Below are 19,239 nucleotides of genomic sequence, written 5' to 3'. Positions count from 1 at the left end.
TCAGCTAATATTCATACAAACCTTTGTCTTGCCCAGAGCCACAGTCCTGACCTTGACTATGATAAGTGTTTTGCAGAGAGAGTAATGTGAATCTGGCAAAAATGCTTTGCTCAGGACTACATCTACTGTCTCGTGGGATTTTAACATGGCTCTCATTTACAGTCTCATTTTGCCTGTCTGTACAGAAAATCATTAGAAGACATTTTTGCACTGTGCATACCAGGTAATCTCAGTTAGCAGTGTTTGTATAAAGAGAACAAACCCTGCTGCTGTGAGACCCTGAACCAAATATTAAAAACTAAAACAATGAACTCAATGATGGTACAAACCTTCTCAGAGCTTCAACTTCAGTTTAGTTCTCAGTTAATATGCTTCCAAAAACAATTAGGACCCTGTTAAAACATAAAAAATATATACAAATAAATAAAAAAGAATAAATGCAAACCCACATTTGATAGTATGCAGTACACAGACATACAAACATATCAAATGTAGAAACTGAACTGTCTTTTTTATCCTTCATTGTGTGCACTAAAGCATCCCTATACCATAAGGAATGCTTGTTTTCCATCTGTGCACTAATAAACTGGATGCTTCCTCGTATCACTCCGTCTTTCACAGAGTGATGAACCTAGCCTCTCTGAGATACTCTTTTTATACCCGGTCATGATACTGACCTGTTGATGTAGCTCATTCCACCATGTGTTTCTTCTCTATTTTTCAGTAACCATAAGACTTTTTTTTTTTTACGTAATAATTATTAATATCATTAATTGAAAAACAAAGCACACTTCTGTGAGATTTTACTCACCTGAACACAGGCTTTATTTTCAATTAGAAGATGTCTGTTCTCTGCCACAACACACACATCATCTAGATTCACAAACATTTCTTTGAAACCCTTATTTTTAGTGTATTGTACAGACATGATCAGAAACCCTACATTGTTACACCACAGAGACACCGCAACTCCACGCTGAGAAAACTATCCACAGACTGAAATTCCACGTGTTTGCCTGCTGTGTGTTTTCACACAGAGGTCGAGACAGAGAAGGTCATGCTTCATACACTGCTCAGTACCTGACACAAAGGAAGGAATGTCTCATTTCTCTTTCTCTGTCCTAGTCCTGACTCTGTTCAAACCCTGCTGGACCCCATTTGGCCTTACTTACAGGGTCCAGCTCTTGTCTCGGTTTCAGATTTAACACTTCTCCAGATAAAATCATCATCATCTACATATCTATATAAGCTATTTACACCATACAGATTACATAGACGGTACAATACACAAAGAAGCAGAAGAAAAAGAGTTATATGTTTAAAACTTTATTTTATCAAACTGAAAGAATGACTGATTTAACTACGGCAGGACGACAATCTTCTTCTCCAGCTTCTGTTCAGGGAAGATGAACCTCTTCATTATGTCATCGAGTTCCTCCAGAGCCAGCTGGGCATGCAGCACCACAATGTCATCTGGGTCAGAGCGAACAACCCACTTCAGAGCCCGGTACATGTCCAACAGAACATCACTGAGAACCTGGAGAAGTCATGACAGAGAGAGGGTTTAAACAACACTGCAGACCTTTGATGGATCACTGGATTCTCTCACTTGTGGCTCCATGTTCTTCTCTCACTTGCTTCCTGGATATCCCGCCACCTCCACTCCACCTGACCTGACCTGCTTTTCTGCACCATGCCCTCCCCTTTGTGCGCCGGTCTGCCGGGGTCTGGTTCCTCTGGTCCCTCTCATTTGTTCTCATGTCACTCTGTGTATCATTACCCCCTAACAGATGGTGCTGTCATTCTCCAGCTGTTCCTGTAATGACAGGACCTGAACCCAGCAACAGCACCAGCAGCTGGACAGCAGGACTGCAGTCGTGGCAGCGGTTCAAGAGCCAGTGGCCAGCAGATCACATATACAGTAGGTGTATTTGCACCAATTTAAAGGAAGAAGAATGAATGTATTAACTTATTAGTGCTACTGGCGGCTTTTTGCTGCTCTTGGTGATGGCCCATTCTTGCTGAAGTGAAGTGTGTACAGCCTATAAAGTTTGTTCTTGGGAAAGGCCCTAAGCAAAGTCTATGTCAGATTCAGAGACCCCTGTGTTCTCATAATCATGTATTCCATTGTTCTCATAAGTTAACAGCACATGGTAGTTCCTATTTAGCACAGGCAAAGACGCCACTTAACTGAAAGACTGCAGGGCTGTTTTGTGGTGAATGTCTCAAAAGAAAGAAAAAGAAAAGAAAGAAAAGAAGCTCTAAAGAGGCTGAAGCATTGAAGTGGAAGGAAAGCTGTGAAATGAGTGTGAATTTTGTTTTAAAAAAGGTTGGGGAATAAGACCCACTGTCAGTAAGTACACAGTGCTGGAACCCTTTTAAATCTTCTCTATTGCTGCAGAGATATGATCCAAAACAGAATAAAATGTTTATTTTTTAAGTTTCAAATGTTCAAGTCTTAAAATTAGAAGAGAACTCATTTAAACTAATTAGACCAAATATGTTACACTTATACTTATTTATTGTGTAAAATTAATAAATTATTATTAAAACGATTAACTAAATGGTGTAACATCATGTAACTGTTTATCAGTACAAGGATCTTATGCCATGCCAGGACTTGGCTATTCCAAAACATTACATTGTATAAGGATAAAGTTTTCAAGGATTGTGGTGTTTAGTTGTCATCAAACATAAATCTTCTCATAGCCAAAAAGTTAAACTATATTGTTTTCATCTGTCCAGAGAACATTCTTCCAATAGCATTCTGGCTTGTCTACACTGCCTTGAGTAAACTGTAGATGAGCAGCGATGTTCAGAAGTAGTGGCTTCCTCTATGTAAACTCTGTCTTATCTTAAATGTTCACATACATTTGTCAGTCAAATATTTAATATGGTTTTGTATGTGTTTTAAGGTTGTATTATTTTAGAAACTATTTCAGAAACCTTCAAGTGCTACTGTAAAATGTTCCACATCAGTAAATTAGGAACCACTCAGTAACTCTGCATCTCTGCTTCCATTTTAGGATCCCGGAGAACAGTGACGTTATTAGCCTGGACTATCTAAGAACAACACTTCAGCGGAGACGTGAACAGTTTTAACAGTTTCACTTCCCTCACTGGGACTGAATCACTGCGAATTTAGAGTTAGAGTAAATCTCCTTTATGTATCTCCATCTCCTTTTGGTGAGCAGCTAATAATGATCTATGCTTGATCAATGACAGCAGGTAAACTGGGACAAAAATACAGAACCTCGCAGGTCAAACAGCATTTGTACAGTTTGTACCATGTTTTAAGACGAAATGATGAAAACCATAACAGTCAGTTTAATAAAACCTAACTGGCCACTTCACTCCTGTTGGACTTGTGCCTGTGTTGAGACAACCCTGAACCTGAATGCTTACCAACCTCCAACCTGTTTCATTTTGTTTCCACACACATGCCACTATCTCTCCTTCAGATGTAAACATGATCAAAGTAAACCGTTCAGCATGCGATGGAAAATTAGGTCAGCTGTTTGTAATGCAGATGTGAGAATAGGAATCTATCAACAATCCCAAGATGATGCCGATGTGTTTTGTGTTTCTTGCTTCTTCCCTGGTGTCTCTGTGACCAACTGAAAATATGATGTGTCCCGATGAACAGTTACATGGTGTGAAATAAACTGCTATTGCCTTTTGTTGGACAGAAAGGGAGATGCCTACAGGGTGAACACTTGAGCAATACAACATCTGTGACTCATTCAGGATCACCACCTAACCAGCATCCATCGTGAGCTGGTGAGTGTGTGCTTCTGTAACATGAGCAGAAATCCTTTCATAGTTTTTGGCTCATTCCTGTTTATTTTTCTTCCAGGTAACTGCATGACTCATTGTGTAACAAAATGCACCTTTCCTCAGTAATATTGAGTAATAGATCATAAGCACTGTCTGTAAAGGATCACTATAATATGCTGATTTCTAATGCTGAAACTGGAAAAGCTTGGCAACAGTTTTTAAAACATAAACTGTAAATACTGCACATCACATCCACAATAACTGAACACACTGAATTTATCACAGTTAGTGTATGATGTCTGCTTTAATTCTATTTAGGCTATTGATGTTACTTGGAATGTGGAAAGCTTTATCTAAATCATGTTGGTTCATTACCTGGCCTTCCTGGTTCTAGAACATTTAATGATTATGGGTCTTCGGTGGTAAAATGCTTAGTGGTAATGGAGTGCACCAAGGTGCTCTGCTGGGCCCAGTTTTGTTTTACTCTTTACATAAAAATAGGTATTAGTGCAAACATAATGTATATTTGTTATTCCTATCATATATACACACATTATATAGAGTTTTGTAGTTTATGCAGTTATAGCTTTCTGTCCTCCAGAGGACTATGTCAGTTATTAGCATATTTTCTACTCAAAATGCATCATATCCTTGTAAACCTATTTTACAGACTTCATCTTTCAATCATTATCTTATTATTATTATTATTATTTCCAACCACTATAAACCAACATAAGTACTAAACACAGTCTTGCTCTTTCGTTATGTTATTCTGCCCAGAAGTAAAATCTTTGAATTAGTTTCCGTCTAATTAATTAGCGTCCTTGGCCAATTAATCCAATACTGATTCAAATTCTTTAACGTCCAGATGGAAACAGATGGAATCATATTTGGCCGTGTAGACTTTGAATAAAATGCACAAATATAAGGACCAAACTTAACCTTAATTCAAGGCCGCTTTAAACTATAGTGGAGGATTTCTTTAATAACTGTCACTGTCCTCAGCCCTATTCTGTTTTGCAGCCTCCTCTGTTTTTAGCTATTTAGAGCCTTTATACAGTACATTATTTCCTTTGCAGAAGAAGCTATTAAGCTCAAAAAGTCAGTTTAACCTGAAGGTTAAAAGTGACACAAGGCGCAAGTCCTGAAGTCCTTATGGAAACCAATGGCACAATATGACTTGTTCAGTGTAGTATGAGTATGACACTGTGTATATGTACCTGGGTGGTTTTGTTGCCGAGTCCTTGAAGCACTGAGGCGATAACATGAACAGCAGCTCTCCTCACCTCTGCCTCCTTCTCTGTCTTTATCACTGCAGTCAGACAGGAGCTCAGCTGTACGTACACATGCACACACACACACGCACACGCACAGACGCAGACATTACAGTGGTATAAATAGAGCAGCACAGATAAAGACCTAAGATGTACTTGCAAATAACTTCTAGGTAAGAAATACAGCACAGCTCTAGACGATTACATGGTTGTTGGGCTGCTGCAGGCCTACACTGCTGAGGTCAGTGGAAACGGGATCAATTGATGTAAAAGTGTGCAGGTTCATGAATAAGCATCCCTGTTTCTCCAGTTTACAGAGTCAACATTATTCAAGCCAACAGGATGCACATAAATGCGCACACACGTGCACGCGCGCGCACACACACACACACGAAAACATCTTGTTTTGAGCGTCTGGAATGCTCATGTGTAAATGCAGGCTGGCTTTCTGTAAACTCAGACCCTCATCAAAGTGAGTATGTGCATGTATTTGTGTTTGGCTAAACTCAGGTTAAAGAGAATTAAATGCATCATGAATGCATTTACCCTTAACATTTCTGAGATAGGATATCCAATTCAACAAAGTGGAGCTGAATTCTTTGAACTGCTGATGTCTGAATGGTAGTGTATGTAGCGTGAAGCATTTGAACTGTTCCCTAAGTCTGAATATCAAATAAATGCCCAGACCTATATTTGACCTTTTCTCATGCATTATTTTGATGCACTGTTCTGTAACTATGTCTTTTTACTATATAATGCTGCAAAGACCCAATTCTGCAAGAGGATCAGTTTCATTTCGGTGTGCTGCTCCTCACCTCTTGAGCCAGTGGCCCTAAGGCATAGTCCAGTTTCTCACAGAGCTCCCCTATATTGGACAGACAGCTGGCTCGAACACTTTGGTCTGGGTCCTTGGTCCCTTGCAGGAAGACACCTACGAGAGGACGGCCGAGGTGTGGTGCTAGTTCCCCTGGACGTGGATGAGAGAGAAAGGTCAGGCAGACAGATTAGTTTTCAGGTTATACATTTATGAAACAGTGACTGTAAGAAAGTCTAGCCCTATCATCTGCAAAGAAGCTCACTGATGTTACATTGGACACAGAAATTCCAATAAGCTTCAAACTCTTAAGCAAAGTTAAATTAACATAAAAATAACTAAACAGAATGAGTCACATATTCTGTTTACACTTCTGATCAGTTACCGGTCCAACTATTTGGACCTACTAACATTCAAATAGGTTTTTTGCTATAACAGCAGGTCTAGGGTGGTAGTGTTAACCCACATCTTCACACAATATTAATGTTGTTGTTTACAGTATAGTCATAGTGGCTGTTTAACAAGCTGCGGGTGTCACTGTTGTATAGGCAGACATACAAAGGAGTAAGACCACTGCTCAGAACAGCTGCTGCTGCCGCCAAACTGCAGGGAGAAAAGCCAGAAGCCTCCATTGAGGAGAGACGATTCTGGCGAGCTGTAGTAAGACCTGATTGACCTGTGTGTGTGTGTGTGTGTGTGTGTGTGTGTGAGTGTGTGTGTGTGTGTGTGTGTGTCACAGCTGGTTATACAGACACAGCACCCTGATCTATTTAGTTTGTCCTAGATTACCCTTTCAGAGTGCCAAGCACCTTCTCAGAAACAAGATTCAAACCCACAACACACACACATGCACACAGAGACACTCAAGACCAGCTTACGTGCACAAGCTTCTCTTTTCTTTTCTGTGTTTTAACAGACTGTCACAGCCCTAACAGGGCTAATGAAAGAAGGATCACACTGTGTTTAACCGAGTGTGAGTCAGCAAGAATAACACACACACACACACACACACACACACACACACACACACACACACACACACACACACACACACACCTGGGAAAACTGATGCAACACTCACAGATGCCTACATTCTCTAAACTATATTTACACTATAGATCCACTTCCTGAACATGTAAACTTGGGGACATCATTTGGTGCATAACTTGTCACTTTGAGTAAGCCTTTTTACCCCTCAGTGCAAACTAAGGGAGTTTTTTGTAAGTGCAGTAAGTCTGCAACTGGAAGGAGACCAAAGTGGAGCCTAACATTCAACATTTACTCAACCAGGCAATTCGTTTAAGAAAACTCTTATTTACAAATGACAGCCTGGCAAAAACCTAATCTAAGCCACTCGGGGGTTAAACAGAGGGTCTCTGGATGTCTGTGAAGCAAACTGAAGTTCTGTCTGATCTCTCAGCAAGGATATAATCACCCTAATTGTCCCAGGGAAGTGGTATGATGGCAATTTGGCAGATAAAACCAGACTGAAGGCAAATAAAAACACAAACAGAGTTTTCTGTGGAGGACAGGTTCTCATACACAGAGCCCATTCTAAACAGAGATCTGTCTGAAAACAAGCCTGCACTGTGACTTTTGTAGTGTGGTGGCTACTTGCCGATATCTGTCCACAACAGACAAATACTGTCTATTGAGTGGCTTCAGAAAATATTCAGACCTCAAAAATCCAAAACACCCTTAATTCAGTACTATGTAGAGGCCCCTTTGGTAACAATTACATCTTCAAGTCTTCTTGGGTAAGTTTCTACAAGCTTCCTACACTTGAACTCAGGCAGTTTAACCCATTCTTCCTGGGAGTATGGGAAGTGTCTGAACTGTCATCTTCAGGTCTCTCAACAGATGTTCTGTAGGGTTCTGGTCTGGGATTTGGCAGGGTCACCCAAAGACAGTCAGGGAAGCTTAGGCCAATCCAGCACAGTCTTCACTGTTTACTTCAGGTCACTGTCAAGCTGAAAATCAGCCCAGGCTCTGATCACTTCACTCTGGAACAGGTTTTCTTCAGGGACTTATTTGAATTTGGCTGTATTCAGCCTTCCCACAGTTCTGATCAGAGGTTGGGTACCAAATTAGAATGCTACCAAGAAGTGATTCATGTTTAATCAATTTGTGCTTTACCCTGGCGACTAACATGATCAAGGTTCTAAAGACAGTTTTGGGAGGGGACGCGGGTTGAGAGATTTTTACTTACTGTATATTTTGTATGGTGCATGAAATGTACTCAATAGGTAATGAAAATGAGAAGGGTGGACTTTAAATGGTACCAAAGAACACAATGTATACTTATGTGTAAATGTAGTTGTATTCATATCAAAAAGCTATGTTCTGATAGTCGATACATTCTGAGGGGTCAGACGATATCAAGTCAAGCAAATGTCCTCACATAAACATGAAACTCACCCATAGCCCTGCTCGCCCTCATCAAGACTTCTCCCACTTTGAGGCGAGTTTCTAAAGAGTGCTCTTTGTTGGATGTAGGGAGGGAGGGACCATGTTGGAAGTCTTCGAGGAGCCTTGTCAGGATCTTCTCAGGGTAGGAATCAGCCAGAACAGCAAGACCTAAAGACACTTTCTACTCAGTTTATCTGCCTTCATTTGTTGCTGATAACTGTTAAGCCAGGTAATATAATCAGTAGAATATACAAACTACTTCTGTAGATTGACAATAAAAAAATTGATCTTAGCTGAACTATCATATTACCTTGAATAGCTGACAGGTAGATGAATGAGTCTTCATGCTCCAGGTTTTCTAAGAACAACTAGAAAAACACAGTCCATCAGCATACACTTTCACTACATAGACATGACATAGATAAATATTTCACCTTACTGGTAAGATTCTACCATTTCTGTATGAAAACTGTCAAAAACATCACCAGATTGGATCTTGCCAACTGATCAAGAGGATCGATACTGGCACAGAAGTGAATGCATTAACAGCATTAAAACCAACTATCAAAGTGAATAATCCAAACGTTACCCCAAGGTAATATAAGGCGCCCTTGAAGATACTGGTTTGAGTGGGTGTGTAGAGAAAATAAAAAGGGGGGATTCGAAAAACAAGAGGTTTCTAAGACAAGCTGAACAGAATGGGCTGGAGCCTTTGGTGAAGTAAGGATGGAGATGGGTAGATAGGACATATGAAAGGTGGCCTGGATGATATTGGAAAAATCTACACAACCATGACACCAAAGGGAGAAAAATCAATAAAGAGGATTTCTGCTGTAACAGCAGGGGGTTGAAGGTTATCTGAGGTGCACAAAGTAGGGGGCTTCTGATTAAAGAGAATACTAAATTAGGTGCTATCCTTTTTATTTTACCATTCCGCCATAACAAGTCCCTAGAGCTCACCATTATTCCCTCTGGCTCCCAAGTTGAGGAGCTGCAACTCCCTGATTTATTATACGTTTGCTCAGAGTGTCCCAGGAGACACGCACACATACAGAGCTACTGTTTCCACCAAACAACATCCACCATGGCTAAATGATGATGCCAGTGTGGAGGCATCGACCAGGCTCCTCGAATAACGGCTAACTATGCAATGGAAGGAAATGGGAAAGGCTCTAATAACTAAAAAATGTGAACTGACTGATTTTCAAAACATTTTGGATGAAATAATGAAATACAATCCAGGAGTAGAGCAGAAAGCGTCCATGAGACCTCATCTTTAGGCCGGATGAATGAGGGTGTTTTTCACTTATGTTACTTATTTTGACAGTTGTGTTATAATGGAAATTACCTTGTTTATATAGCATTATTACAGACAATTGACAGTTAATTATTAATATAATTCATGTTCATGTTGACAGTGGATAGGATGGAAAAAACCTAACACTGTCCATGATCAACTGCTGTCAGAACAGGCAGTGCCAGTCAGTGTCCATGCTGACCCCTGTTCACCACAGCATGCTGTGGCTGATCGGTGTATCCCTAATTTATGCCTCCACCTTCTTATTATTGTGTTCTCTATTTGGATCTGTCACCATTTGTGACATCTATTAACATTAAACATAGAATAACTGACAGATGTCAAATAAAATGTTCTGAAGTTATATCAGAATATGAGGGTTGATATTTATATCTGTAGCAAACTATACTGCTGCTCTGAAGTCTAACACACAGACTGACCATGTTTAACATCCTATACACGTAGTCAACACCATCTCTCGTCAGAATGCGCACAGCGTTTATGCGCATCTCCTCACCTCCATAGGTTGGGTTGCGATTATGTATGTTGTAAAATGCTCAATATTGTTATCACTTATAATTGCATTGACACTACTACTACTACTACTACTACTACTACTACTACTACTACTACTACTACTTTTCACTTTGTAACTTATCTGCATTTCTACATGGTTTTGGATATGTGAACAAGCAATTTACCGTGAACACTTTTTCCTGGGCTTTGACAGCTTCTGGGTCTCCATTTTTCACCCTCTGGGTCAGGACCCTGAGGGCAAATGCTCTGGTTGGGATATCTGGATCACACGCCTCTAGTAGCCAATCAGAAAAGGGCTTGGTAAGGGAGCCATTGGCACTAGTCCCAGAAGTCCCTCCTTTATCTTGTAGAGTTATTCCCGATCCAGTCCCTTCACAGGGTGCTGGATGTTTGATGTGGGTGCTGAGAGGTGAATTACTTCCCGGGGAAGGTGAATGAGCATTAGTCTGGGAGTTGTCCGTTTCAATTTGTGGTTTTTGCTTTTTCCTTGAAAGCAGACTGTTGTTCTTTTGTGTTTCAGGTTTTCTGGAGGTCTGAGCAGCAGCGGTGAGGTTTGCAGGCCAGTAGGCTCCATGAGTGGCAATGGCTGTTCTGAGGTTGGAAGCCAGCTCCTGGATGACCAAGTCAGAGTGCTTGAGAGACAGCGTCTCTAATGGCAGGAGCAGCCTCGACATAGAAGAGTAGTCTTCTACACTGAGCTGTAATATTAAAAAGGCAGAGGATAGTTGGGAGAGAGACCACTTTCTATATACTTTACATTTTAGACTCTTTCAGACAGCCAGTAGTTAACACTGCTCTGACACCTGGAACATCTGTACTGTACTCTTCAGGCTGCAATTGAAGATTGTAGCTGTCACTGTAACAAAACAAAATACTCTGTTCTGTCTCCTTCTGCTCCTCCACTGCGCTACTGCACTCTCAGACTAGTTCTACATGTTATTTTACTATTAGATTGACTATAATCAGTCTCTTTTTTAGTGAGTGTTCTCTTTTGAGCTGTTCAATATAGATTAAGTGAACAAAAGAAAGAACCAAAAACGGGATACAATACTGTAGAGAAACACCACAAAGGAAGAGGTGCTCACGTTGAAAGATGTAACAGGGAGAGTAAACATAACATGAGGCTGACTCTTCAGATTTTAAAACGACAGCTGCTCCAGAGGGTACAAGGTCATATAAGTATAAGAATGTCAAATTAGGGTGTACATTATGTACATAATGTGGAAGTAGGTAGTAGTATTTTTTACCATGTTGATGTGTGATACTTTCAGTTGTGCATACCTTAGGTCCAGACAGCAGAGTGGCCACCAGGCCCATTCCCATGCTTAGAGTCTGGCTCTCTATTGGATTTTCAAGACTTCGGTTAGCAGCCTGTTCCAGACCAACACAGGCTCTCTGAATCAGAGAGACTATGAAGTCCACAACCTGGAGACAGAATCATGAACACAAATTATGCTCAGAGAGAAAGAAAGAAGTTAAGGGGCCAAACATGCTCCTTGAGATAAAGCTTGTTCATGTCCGAAAATATTCAGTCCTTATAAAGTCATTATTTAATGGGGTAAAGTCAGTTTATCGCAGACATTCTTTAATCTGCGACGGAATGTTTGTTGGTCCTGAAGTACCAGCCAGCCAACATTATGTGTACCACTTAACACTCCCCCACCCCCACTACCACTTCTCCTCATCACCCCTGCCAGAGATGAAGTAAATAGGCTATTTCTGTGTATCCTGCATGACTTAATGTGGCCTGTATCCATTAGACAAGCTCCCACAGGAAAACAGGCTCATTTTAAAATATGCTGGAGGAGGAGAGATGCAGCCCCAGGAGGACTAACGGGAGGTCTGCATAGACACAAAACTTTGTAGAATCCGTGCAACATCTCTCCAATTAAATTTAAATTTAACAACCATAAACATGAATTTAGGACACGGAGCCATTCTACACAAGCAAGACGTATGAAATATATTGTGTGGTTTTCTGTCACCTCCTCTGGCCTGGATTTGCTGTCAGTAGGACTGTGTTCAGTAAAGGTCTCCCTGACCTGGTCCATCACCAGGCACAGATGTTCCATAAACTGCCCATTATTATCATATCCATACTATCTGCCATCAGCTTTAAGTACAACAATTGATGTGAAAGAAATTATTTGGACATACATCAGCAATGCTCCCTTAGCCAACTGTAGCTATACCTGTACCTTACTAAGGACAGCTCAGCAGATCGTCAGCATAATTGGCTCATGTTCGAATTGTTTTAATCTGACTGGCTAAGAATTCTACATACAGTGCCAAGAAAAAACACTCTACATTGCTCAAAACAAATGTCTTTACTTACCTGTGTGATTTTTCTCAGCAGCACATTATGCGGCAGAGACTCAACCATTATGGCCAGCGCTTGAAGTAAAACCAGTTTCTGGCCTTGCCTCGCAGCTCGACCCAGCAGCTGCTGCTCTACCTCCAGGAGCGTCATGGCAGACACATCTAACTCCTGTTCATCTTCCTCCTCTTCATCCGCTGTAACTGTCCATCTGGTCAACTCCTGAAGGGGACACGAAGAAATTGTGGAACTGGAGGAAGTGGAAGTGACCAGAACAAACATCGCAGACATGTCTCAGTGTGTGTGTGTGTGCTCCTCACCTCCATCAGGTCCAGGAAGAAGTCTCCAGGTAAATCAGAGTCTTTTACTTCAGCCAGCAGCTGCATCAGGCACTCCAGTCTCCACTGCTCTCCTGACAGCTTCTCATACAGAGCATCGTCCTCATCACTGGGGCCCAGAACAGAGAAGTGAGGAACAAGGACATGATAGTAACAGTCATCATCAGTGGATAAAAAGAAGGCAGGTGAAATTAGTTAAGTAAATGGTGGTGCATGTTTGTTGCTGTGAGAATGCTTTTGTAGCAATATCAACAGTATAGTGGCTTCAGAAGGTATTTCATTCATTTGTTGTACATTCAGAATTAGAGGGGTCCTTATGCTTACTCTGCCTTTGCCCTGTACCTTTGGATAAATGTGTCTGCTAAATGACTAAATGTAAATGCAAATGCAATGTCTGCATGTAGAATTGTTATTTTTAATTTATTAAAAACACAAAATCTCAGCTTTACAATGAACACTTCTGTTCACAATAATTCTATTTTTGTCTGATCAGATGTCTAGAATCATTGTTCAGAGTGAAATATACACAGACAATAGAATCTGAAAAAAGTGAAGGTGTCTGAACAGTTTCTAAAACCGCTCTCTTTCACAAAGCTCACTGATGACAAATATGTTAGTTCTATGTCAGTCACCTGCTGTGATCTCTGGAGCCGCATCTGACTCCTCCATCACTGCCCGGGGTGAAGTATAAGTCTGCCGCCACCGTGTTTTTCTGCTCCTGCAGACCTGAAAGCTGCCTCAGAGCTGACATGGCCACAGACTTCTCAGTTTGGCTTAGGTACCACAGCAAAATCTCCTGGCAGGGGGCACTGTGGAGCACAAGGTACACACAGCTCATTTTCACAATTTTCAGGCATTTTTAAAAAGATTTTATTGAAGTTCTGCATTTATTGTGTATTTTAGGTATAAGAAACAAATAAAAACCAACAATGTAGTTAGATCAACACACAGTATTCTGATTTCCTACAGCGTTTGTGGCTCTCACTCCAAGCTGCTATTGTAAGCAGAATCATTTCAGTTGTGGTTATTATGGGGTTTGCTGACAATACAAAAACAACAATATCAACTTAATTATCTAGAAATGTATTTTACTTAATGCCCCCTGCATTAAGTCCTGCTCCTCGATGGCCACTGTCCTGGTTGTTTTCCAACCATCCCTGCTCTCACAGCTTTTGATTGGCTGAATATACCTGATCCAGGTGATCAGTGGTGGGTAGGGCAGGAGAGTTAGCCCTTGCCCTCACCTAACTTGTGAATTGCCTCAAAACAGGATCAGGCAACACAGTCAAACGAAACCCAATGTCGTTCCCACTCCTATTTCTCAAGAAGCTAGAATTACTGTGTTGCAGTTGTTTGCCTCTGTTGACCAGTTGTGGTTTACATGCACGTCTGTCCAGACTCATGTTTGAATATATTACTATAGGAGTCCAACTGTATGTGTGCCAGATGTAATGACGCCCTCCAGGATTTCTGAGATATAGTAATGATGAGAATGAGATATGCGTGCGAAATGGTCATTTGTGCAATATTTAAAGAAATGTCCTCAAGACATTATCAAAATATTGCATTCACAAGAATGGGACGGACAGCCTGAAAACGATACATCTCCGGCCACGGCTGTCAAGAGCGTAGAGGCATAGCATCCTTGATAAACCGTTTTTGTTTGTGGGAGTTTGGATAAATTGGCAAAACTGAATGGTAATTCATTATGCTGAGTTACATACAGTACCCCAACCAGGTTAAAAGTCCTAAAACGGTAGTTATGAATGAATTAACAGTGAGCACTAAATGAGTAATAACCACGGTAGCGTCAACATTCATCAGATACACAGTAAGCAGTTAACGGAATAAATCACTGCTACAATCCTACTACTATGTACTATGTGTACAAGACAATCCTGACCAATAAAATATAAAAACCTTACCGTAGGTGGGAAACATTCTGCTTTGTGAAACAGAAGAGTGTGAAAATAACAGGAAGAACATCTTCTAGAGCTTTCAGTAAAGGAGCTGATGGACTGTTTCCAACCACCCAGATCTAAAAGAGACACACAACACACAAGACTGAGAGTTTTCACAGTATTAGCAGCTGAATTAATTCTGTGAATACACTTAGACATGAACACAAATGCCCTGCTCAACTACACCAGGTACTGTGCAGACATCTTGAAACCTTGCCAAAGATATGAGCAGCGAGTCTTGCTATGAATTTATGATGCTTCACTGTGATGAAAAGGGAGTGTGTCCTCACCTTGTACACATCCTCCACACACACTGTCAACTCCCACTCCTCCACAGCAGTTTGGGAATGACGCTCATCTGGAAAACACACACATTTCCTTAAGTTCAAGGGACATCACATAGCTAGCTAACTAACTCATTAATCCTAACCCTTACATTAATTCCCTGAATAGGAAATATAGCAAAAGAGCAGGACATTCTGACATTGTCAGAGTTAGAAATAAGGATTTTAATAGAAATGATGAATGTGTTTTTAGAACTTTACCTTCATTAAAAACAAAAAACCTTTTGCAGCAATTACAGCCTGACATACCATAAGCATTCAAGCTGGCAATTTTGATTCCTTTCATTTCATGTGTTTCCTTGGAAACACAAATAAACATGAATAATTATTCATGGATAAAATATCTAAGTGATTCCAATCGTTGGTAGTGTACATCAAAGTTGGAGGGGAAAGAAAGTGAGGACTGTGTCTCACTTTGTCAAAATGTCCTTCAAATTTTAAAGTGGTCCCCGCCCTGCTGGCTATACAAGAGCACACGTGCAGCCCTGTTGGGATATGACTTCATATCTGTGTGTGTGTTTAATGCTCTTTTCTCCTGACAAAAATCATCAGTTTTATTTATTTTTAAAAGATTAATTCAACTTTTAATTTAACATCCAACACCTGTGGATAAATCAACCACATAACTCACTGGAAGCAGTGGTGCAGCGGTGGAGAGGTGCGAGCAGAGGGGTGAGAAGGTACTGCTGGGCGAAGCTGGGCCTCTCCTGCAACATGGCGAGGATTACCCGGGTGGAGACACGCTGAAACTGTTGGGCTGTCAGCTTGTCTTTGAAGTGCAGGAGGTCGAGGATCTAGAAAACAACATATACAATTCAGATGAATTCATGTGTTGTACTGCTCACTAAGTTAATAATGAAATCAATTCTGACAAAAATGCCACCCAAGTTGTAATAAACTACAAAGTTCCCGTGTATGTGTGGTGAGCTGACCTGAGGACAAACTTGTTTGTAGTAGCTGTCTGCTGAGGCAGACTGTTGAGGGCAGGCCACCAGAATCCTGGCTACACCATCACATTTTCTCCAGTCCGACTCGCCCCCTAGAGGACAAGAATAGTATTACAGTTAGGTTTTTTAATGCACAAAGTTTTAGTGTCCATCTATAAAAATGTGGACACGTTAAAATATTTAAAATAAAAAAAACAGTGTAGAAAATGAAGCTTTAAGAAGACAGGTTTATCTAAAACCTAAATAAAGTGTTGATGCATTGCTTCTGTGATGTTGTGCTTTTTCCTTCCTCTGTTCGTCTGTTATTAGTCACCTGAACCTCCCTCCAGGATGGCTCTGACTACAGCCTGGACACCATTAGGCTGCATCAGACGCTCAGACAGCAGCTGGCCACACAGACGCCTCAGCCAGGCCGGAGCTGACCCCAGAGCTGCTCTGCTGCCAGAACTTGAACCTCCAACTCCACCAGACTGGGAGCAAGGACAGCACATGCATTACATTTTTGTTAGACTTCACAAATACACAATTGGTGGGTTTAATACCAGCTGTCCCCACAATAATCATGCACACGCACACCTGTTTGGGTCCACCTTGGAGGATCAGCAGCTCTTTGATAACGATTGGCTGATAGACTTTTCCTAGAAGGTCTCTGAGGGCTTCCCTGCATGTTTGTCGTTCCTCTGCACTGAGCTCCTGCATCTGAAAGTTTGCAAGAAAGGGAAAAAACTGTTGCCTTTCGCATCTCTTGATGTCTTGCATTCCTCTTTAATCCTTATCCAAATATGTTACCTTCTCCTCCTCTCTGTCACCTCTCTCTGCCCTGTGTGGCTGGTAGCCGAGCTGGCACAGTGCTGCTATCACATCTCCCAGATGCCGCGTGAACACCAATGTGGCAAGTGATGACAACTGTGCCAACTGCAACAGCACTTTTGTGGTAGTAAGAAGGCGGCGTCCTGCTGTTGGTACCCCTCCACTGTGGACAAGTTTTTCTACCATGGCTCCAAAATTTGACCTACGACCTAGCGGCACACCTACACCAGGGGCCAGGTAGGGGCAGAGCCCCAGAGAAACCACAAACTGAAGAGCAGCTCCAAGCAACTTCTGCTGGGTGACACTGAGAACATCAGGAGGTAAAGGTGGAGCCATCTCAGGAGTGCGCTGTTTAGCTGCAGAGAGTGCGGAGGCCTGCTCAAAACATTCCAGTTCAGATGAAAGGTGTCTTGCTAAAGTGAGGAGCAGCAGGAGACACTCCTGCACAAAGCTCCATGCAGCATCTTCTGTATGGATGGAGAACCAGTGTGCCGCCCCCATCATCTCCTCCCTCAGCTTCTTCACCTCCTCCAAGCCTTTCTCACTCTGAAGCTGCTGCAGGAGAAGAGCTCTGTTGGCCCGCAGCGCTGCCTGCAGAGCCTCCTGCTGGGAGGACTGAGCATCCTGTGCGGACGCATCTACAAAAATAGCAACATCACACTGTTTCTACATAGGATTATTTAAAAAAAACAAACAAACACACAGAGCACTCAATAGACAAACAGACAAGTGGATAGACTTGTTAAGTTTGACAGTTCCCAATAATAAAGAATATAATAAAGAATATGTACAGGAATCTCTTTCTGAACACATACAAAACAAACCAGTTAATTTACCCTAATGCTCCTGACTTGAAACTTGAAATTGAAGAGGTAACCCCGAAAAACTTGATTGAAATAAACAATTAGAATTTATTACCGCTCTTTGTCTTAAAGAACAAACTTTAGTGGAAGCAAATCGTATAAATACGAGCTTTGGTATAGTTATAGCAACCAAAACCAAATGCTAACCTTACTTACGGACATGCATACCGCTAACTTCACCCATTATCCGTTACGTTTTACGTTAACTCCGTTATTCTCGCTGTGTGTCATTATGTACTTACCACCAAGAGGTCTGGTTAGCACAGCTATCGCTGAGAGGACAGCTGAAGTCATGTCGCCATCACACAGTCCACCAGCTGATGTGCGCTCACACGTCTGGACCAAACCAAACCAAGGGCGCTGGAATTACACGTCATCACGCATCGGCTTGATGACGCCACAGCAGTGCTATTATTTTCCATGGGACATTTTATATCTAGTAGATCAAGTGCGTGCTCTGCTGTATTATTAGAGCTGTGTGTGTGCGTGTGTGTTGTTTGTTTGATGGTGTGTTGTGCACTGTACTGTTAATTTTTGAAGAAAAACATTATACATTCACGGTCCTGTTGGAAATGTCGTAATTTACCAAAACAACAGGATTGATTTAGTTTTCCGACGGAAATAACAGGCCTTCAACAAAAAGCTAAAACAGAAAAAAACATAAACTAAGTACTTTGTAGTAATTGTAATCACCACAATGCTTAAAGTTACTGAGAAAAATGTAATTCAATTACAGTTAGCCTACTAATAAAAATGTAGGTGATTACAATAGAACACACAATATTACATAAAATGAAGAAACGAGAGTACTGTTGAGGTTGACACTGCCTGGCCTAAATGAATGTTTTTTAGGAATGACCCCACAACAACCTATTAGGTTAGGTTTATATTGTGTTACTTGTAACTAACATAATTATTTTTACACTGTAATTAAGACTTTCAAAGTTATCTATGACAGGATAGAGGCTGATTTTTTCAAGGTAATCTAATGGTGCAAGCTTTCAATACCAATGAGAAAATCCATTTTATGCAGCTCATCTTCCACTCTGTCAATATGTGGTCCCATAATCACACAGCAGTTACAGACACATGTGGATACGGGAAAAGATTTTCCTGAAGTGTGGCAGGATTTGAGAAAATTCTTTGCTGGTACATTAGAACGAGAACTGAAAAAAAAAAGAAGTCTGGCTTCAGATCAGACCATCCAGGGCTCTAGTCCTCATCTCAAGCTGAATATCCACTGGCTAAGCTATCCACCTATATATTCACTGAACTCAGGTTGTTACAGTTTCCCTGCCACAACCTTTGCCTTAAAGCTTGTGGCTGCTCATGCTGCAGCCTCTGATTCACAGCCTGGAAGAAAATCAGCTAGCAATTTGATTCAGTAAATTGCAACAGGGCAGCTTTTTGTGTAGGATGTGAATACTATAATCAGAGACAAAGCAAAGATTATAGCAGCCATGGTTAACAATTCAAATGAAATTCACCCCAGTAAATAATATCAGTTTCCTCAGAACAACATGAGCTATTTGAATATGTCTATGTCAGTGG

The 19,239-nt window shown here is 41.1% G+C and overlaps 1 protein-coding gene across 1 annotated transcript; it reads right to left on the bottom strand.

Moving 5' to 3' along the window:
* Positions 1-1,310: 1,310 nt before the first annotated feature.
* tango6 (transport and golgi organization 6 homolog (Drosophila)) lies at positions 1,311-18,038 on the bottom strand. The gene is made up of 18 exons (XM_026366113.1): positions 17,931-18,038; positions 16,805-17,463; positions 16,592-16,714; positions 16,329-16,485; positions 16,001-16,107; positions 15,700-15,862; positions 15,015-15,082; positions 14,689-14,801; positions 13,396-13,572; positions 12,746-12,872; positions 12,444-12,647; positions 11,390-11,533; positions 10,273-10,806; positions 8,585-8,642; positions 8,284-8,442; positions 5,867-6,018; positions 4,998-5,111; positions 1,311-1,537 (listed from the first exon to the last, which is right to left on the bottom strand). The coding sequence occupies exons 1-18, from the start codon at positions 17,980-17,982 to the stop codon at positions 1,361-1,363; spliced, it is 3,288 nt and encodes a 1,095-aa protein (XP_026221898.1). The 5' UTR covers positions 17,983-18,038; the 3' UTR covers positions 1,311-1,360.
* Between the last annotated feature and the right edge of the window lie 1,201 nt (positions 18,039-19,239).

Source organism: Anabas testudineus, chromosome 6 (genome assembly GCF_900324465.2).
Source record: "Anabas testudineus chromosome 6, fAnaTes1.2, whole genome shotgun sequence".
Lineage (NCBI taxonomy): Eukaryota > Metazoa > Chordata > Actinopteri > Anabantiformes > Anabantidae > Anabas > Anabas testudineus.
The sequence above is the reverse complement of the archived record's forward strand: the minus strand, read 5'-3'. Positions and strand labels throughout refer to the sequence as shown.

Bases quoted from the DNA above. Each gene is read 5' to 3' on its own strand.
- tango6 (XM_026366113.1), bottom strand. From the start codon at position 17,982: ATGACTTCAGCTGTCCTCTCAGCGATAGCTGTGCTAACCAGACCTCTT. The intron at 15,863-16,000 runs GTCAGCTCACCA...GTTGTTTTCTAG, and splicing joins ACAAACAAGTTTGTCCTCAG to ATCCTCGACCTCCTGCACTT. The intron at 8,643-10,272 runs GTAAATTGCTTG...GTGTTTTTCTAG, and splicing joins CCCAGGAAAAAGTGTTCACG to TTGTTCTTAGAAAACCTGGA.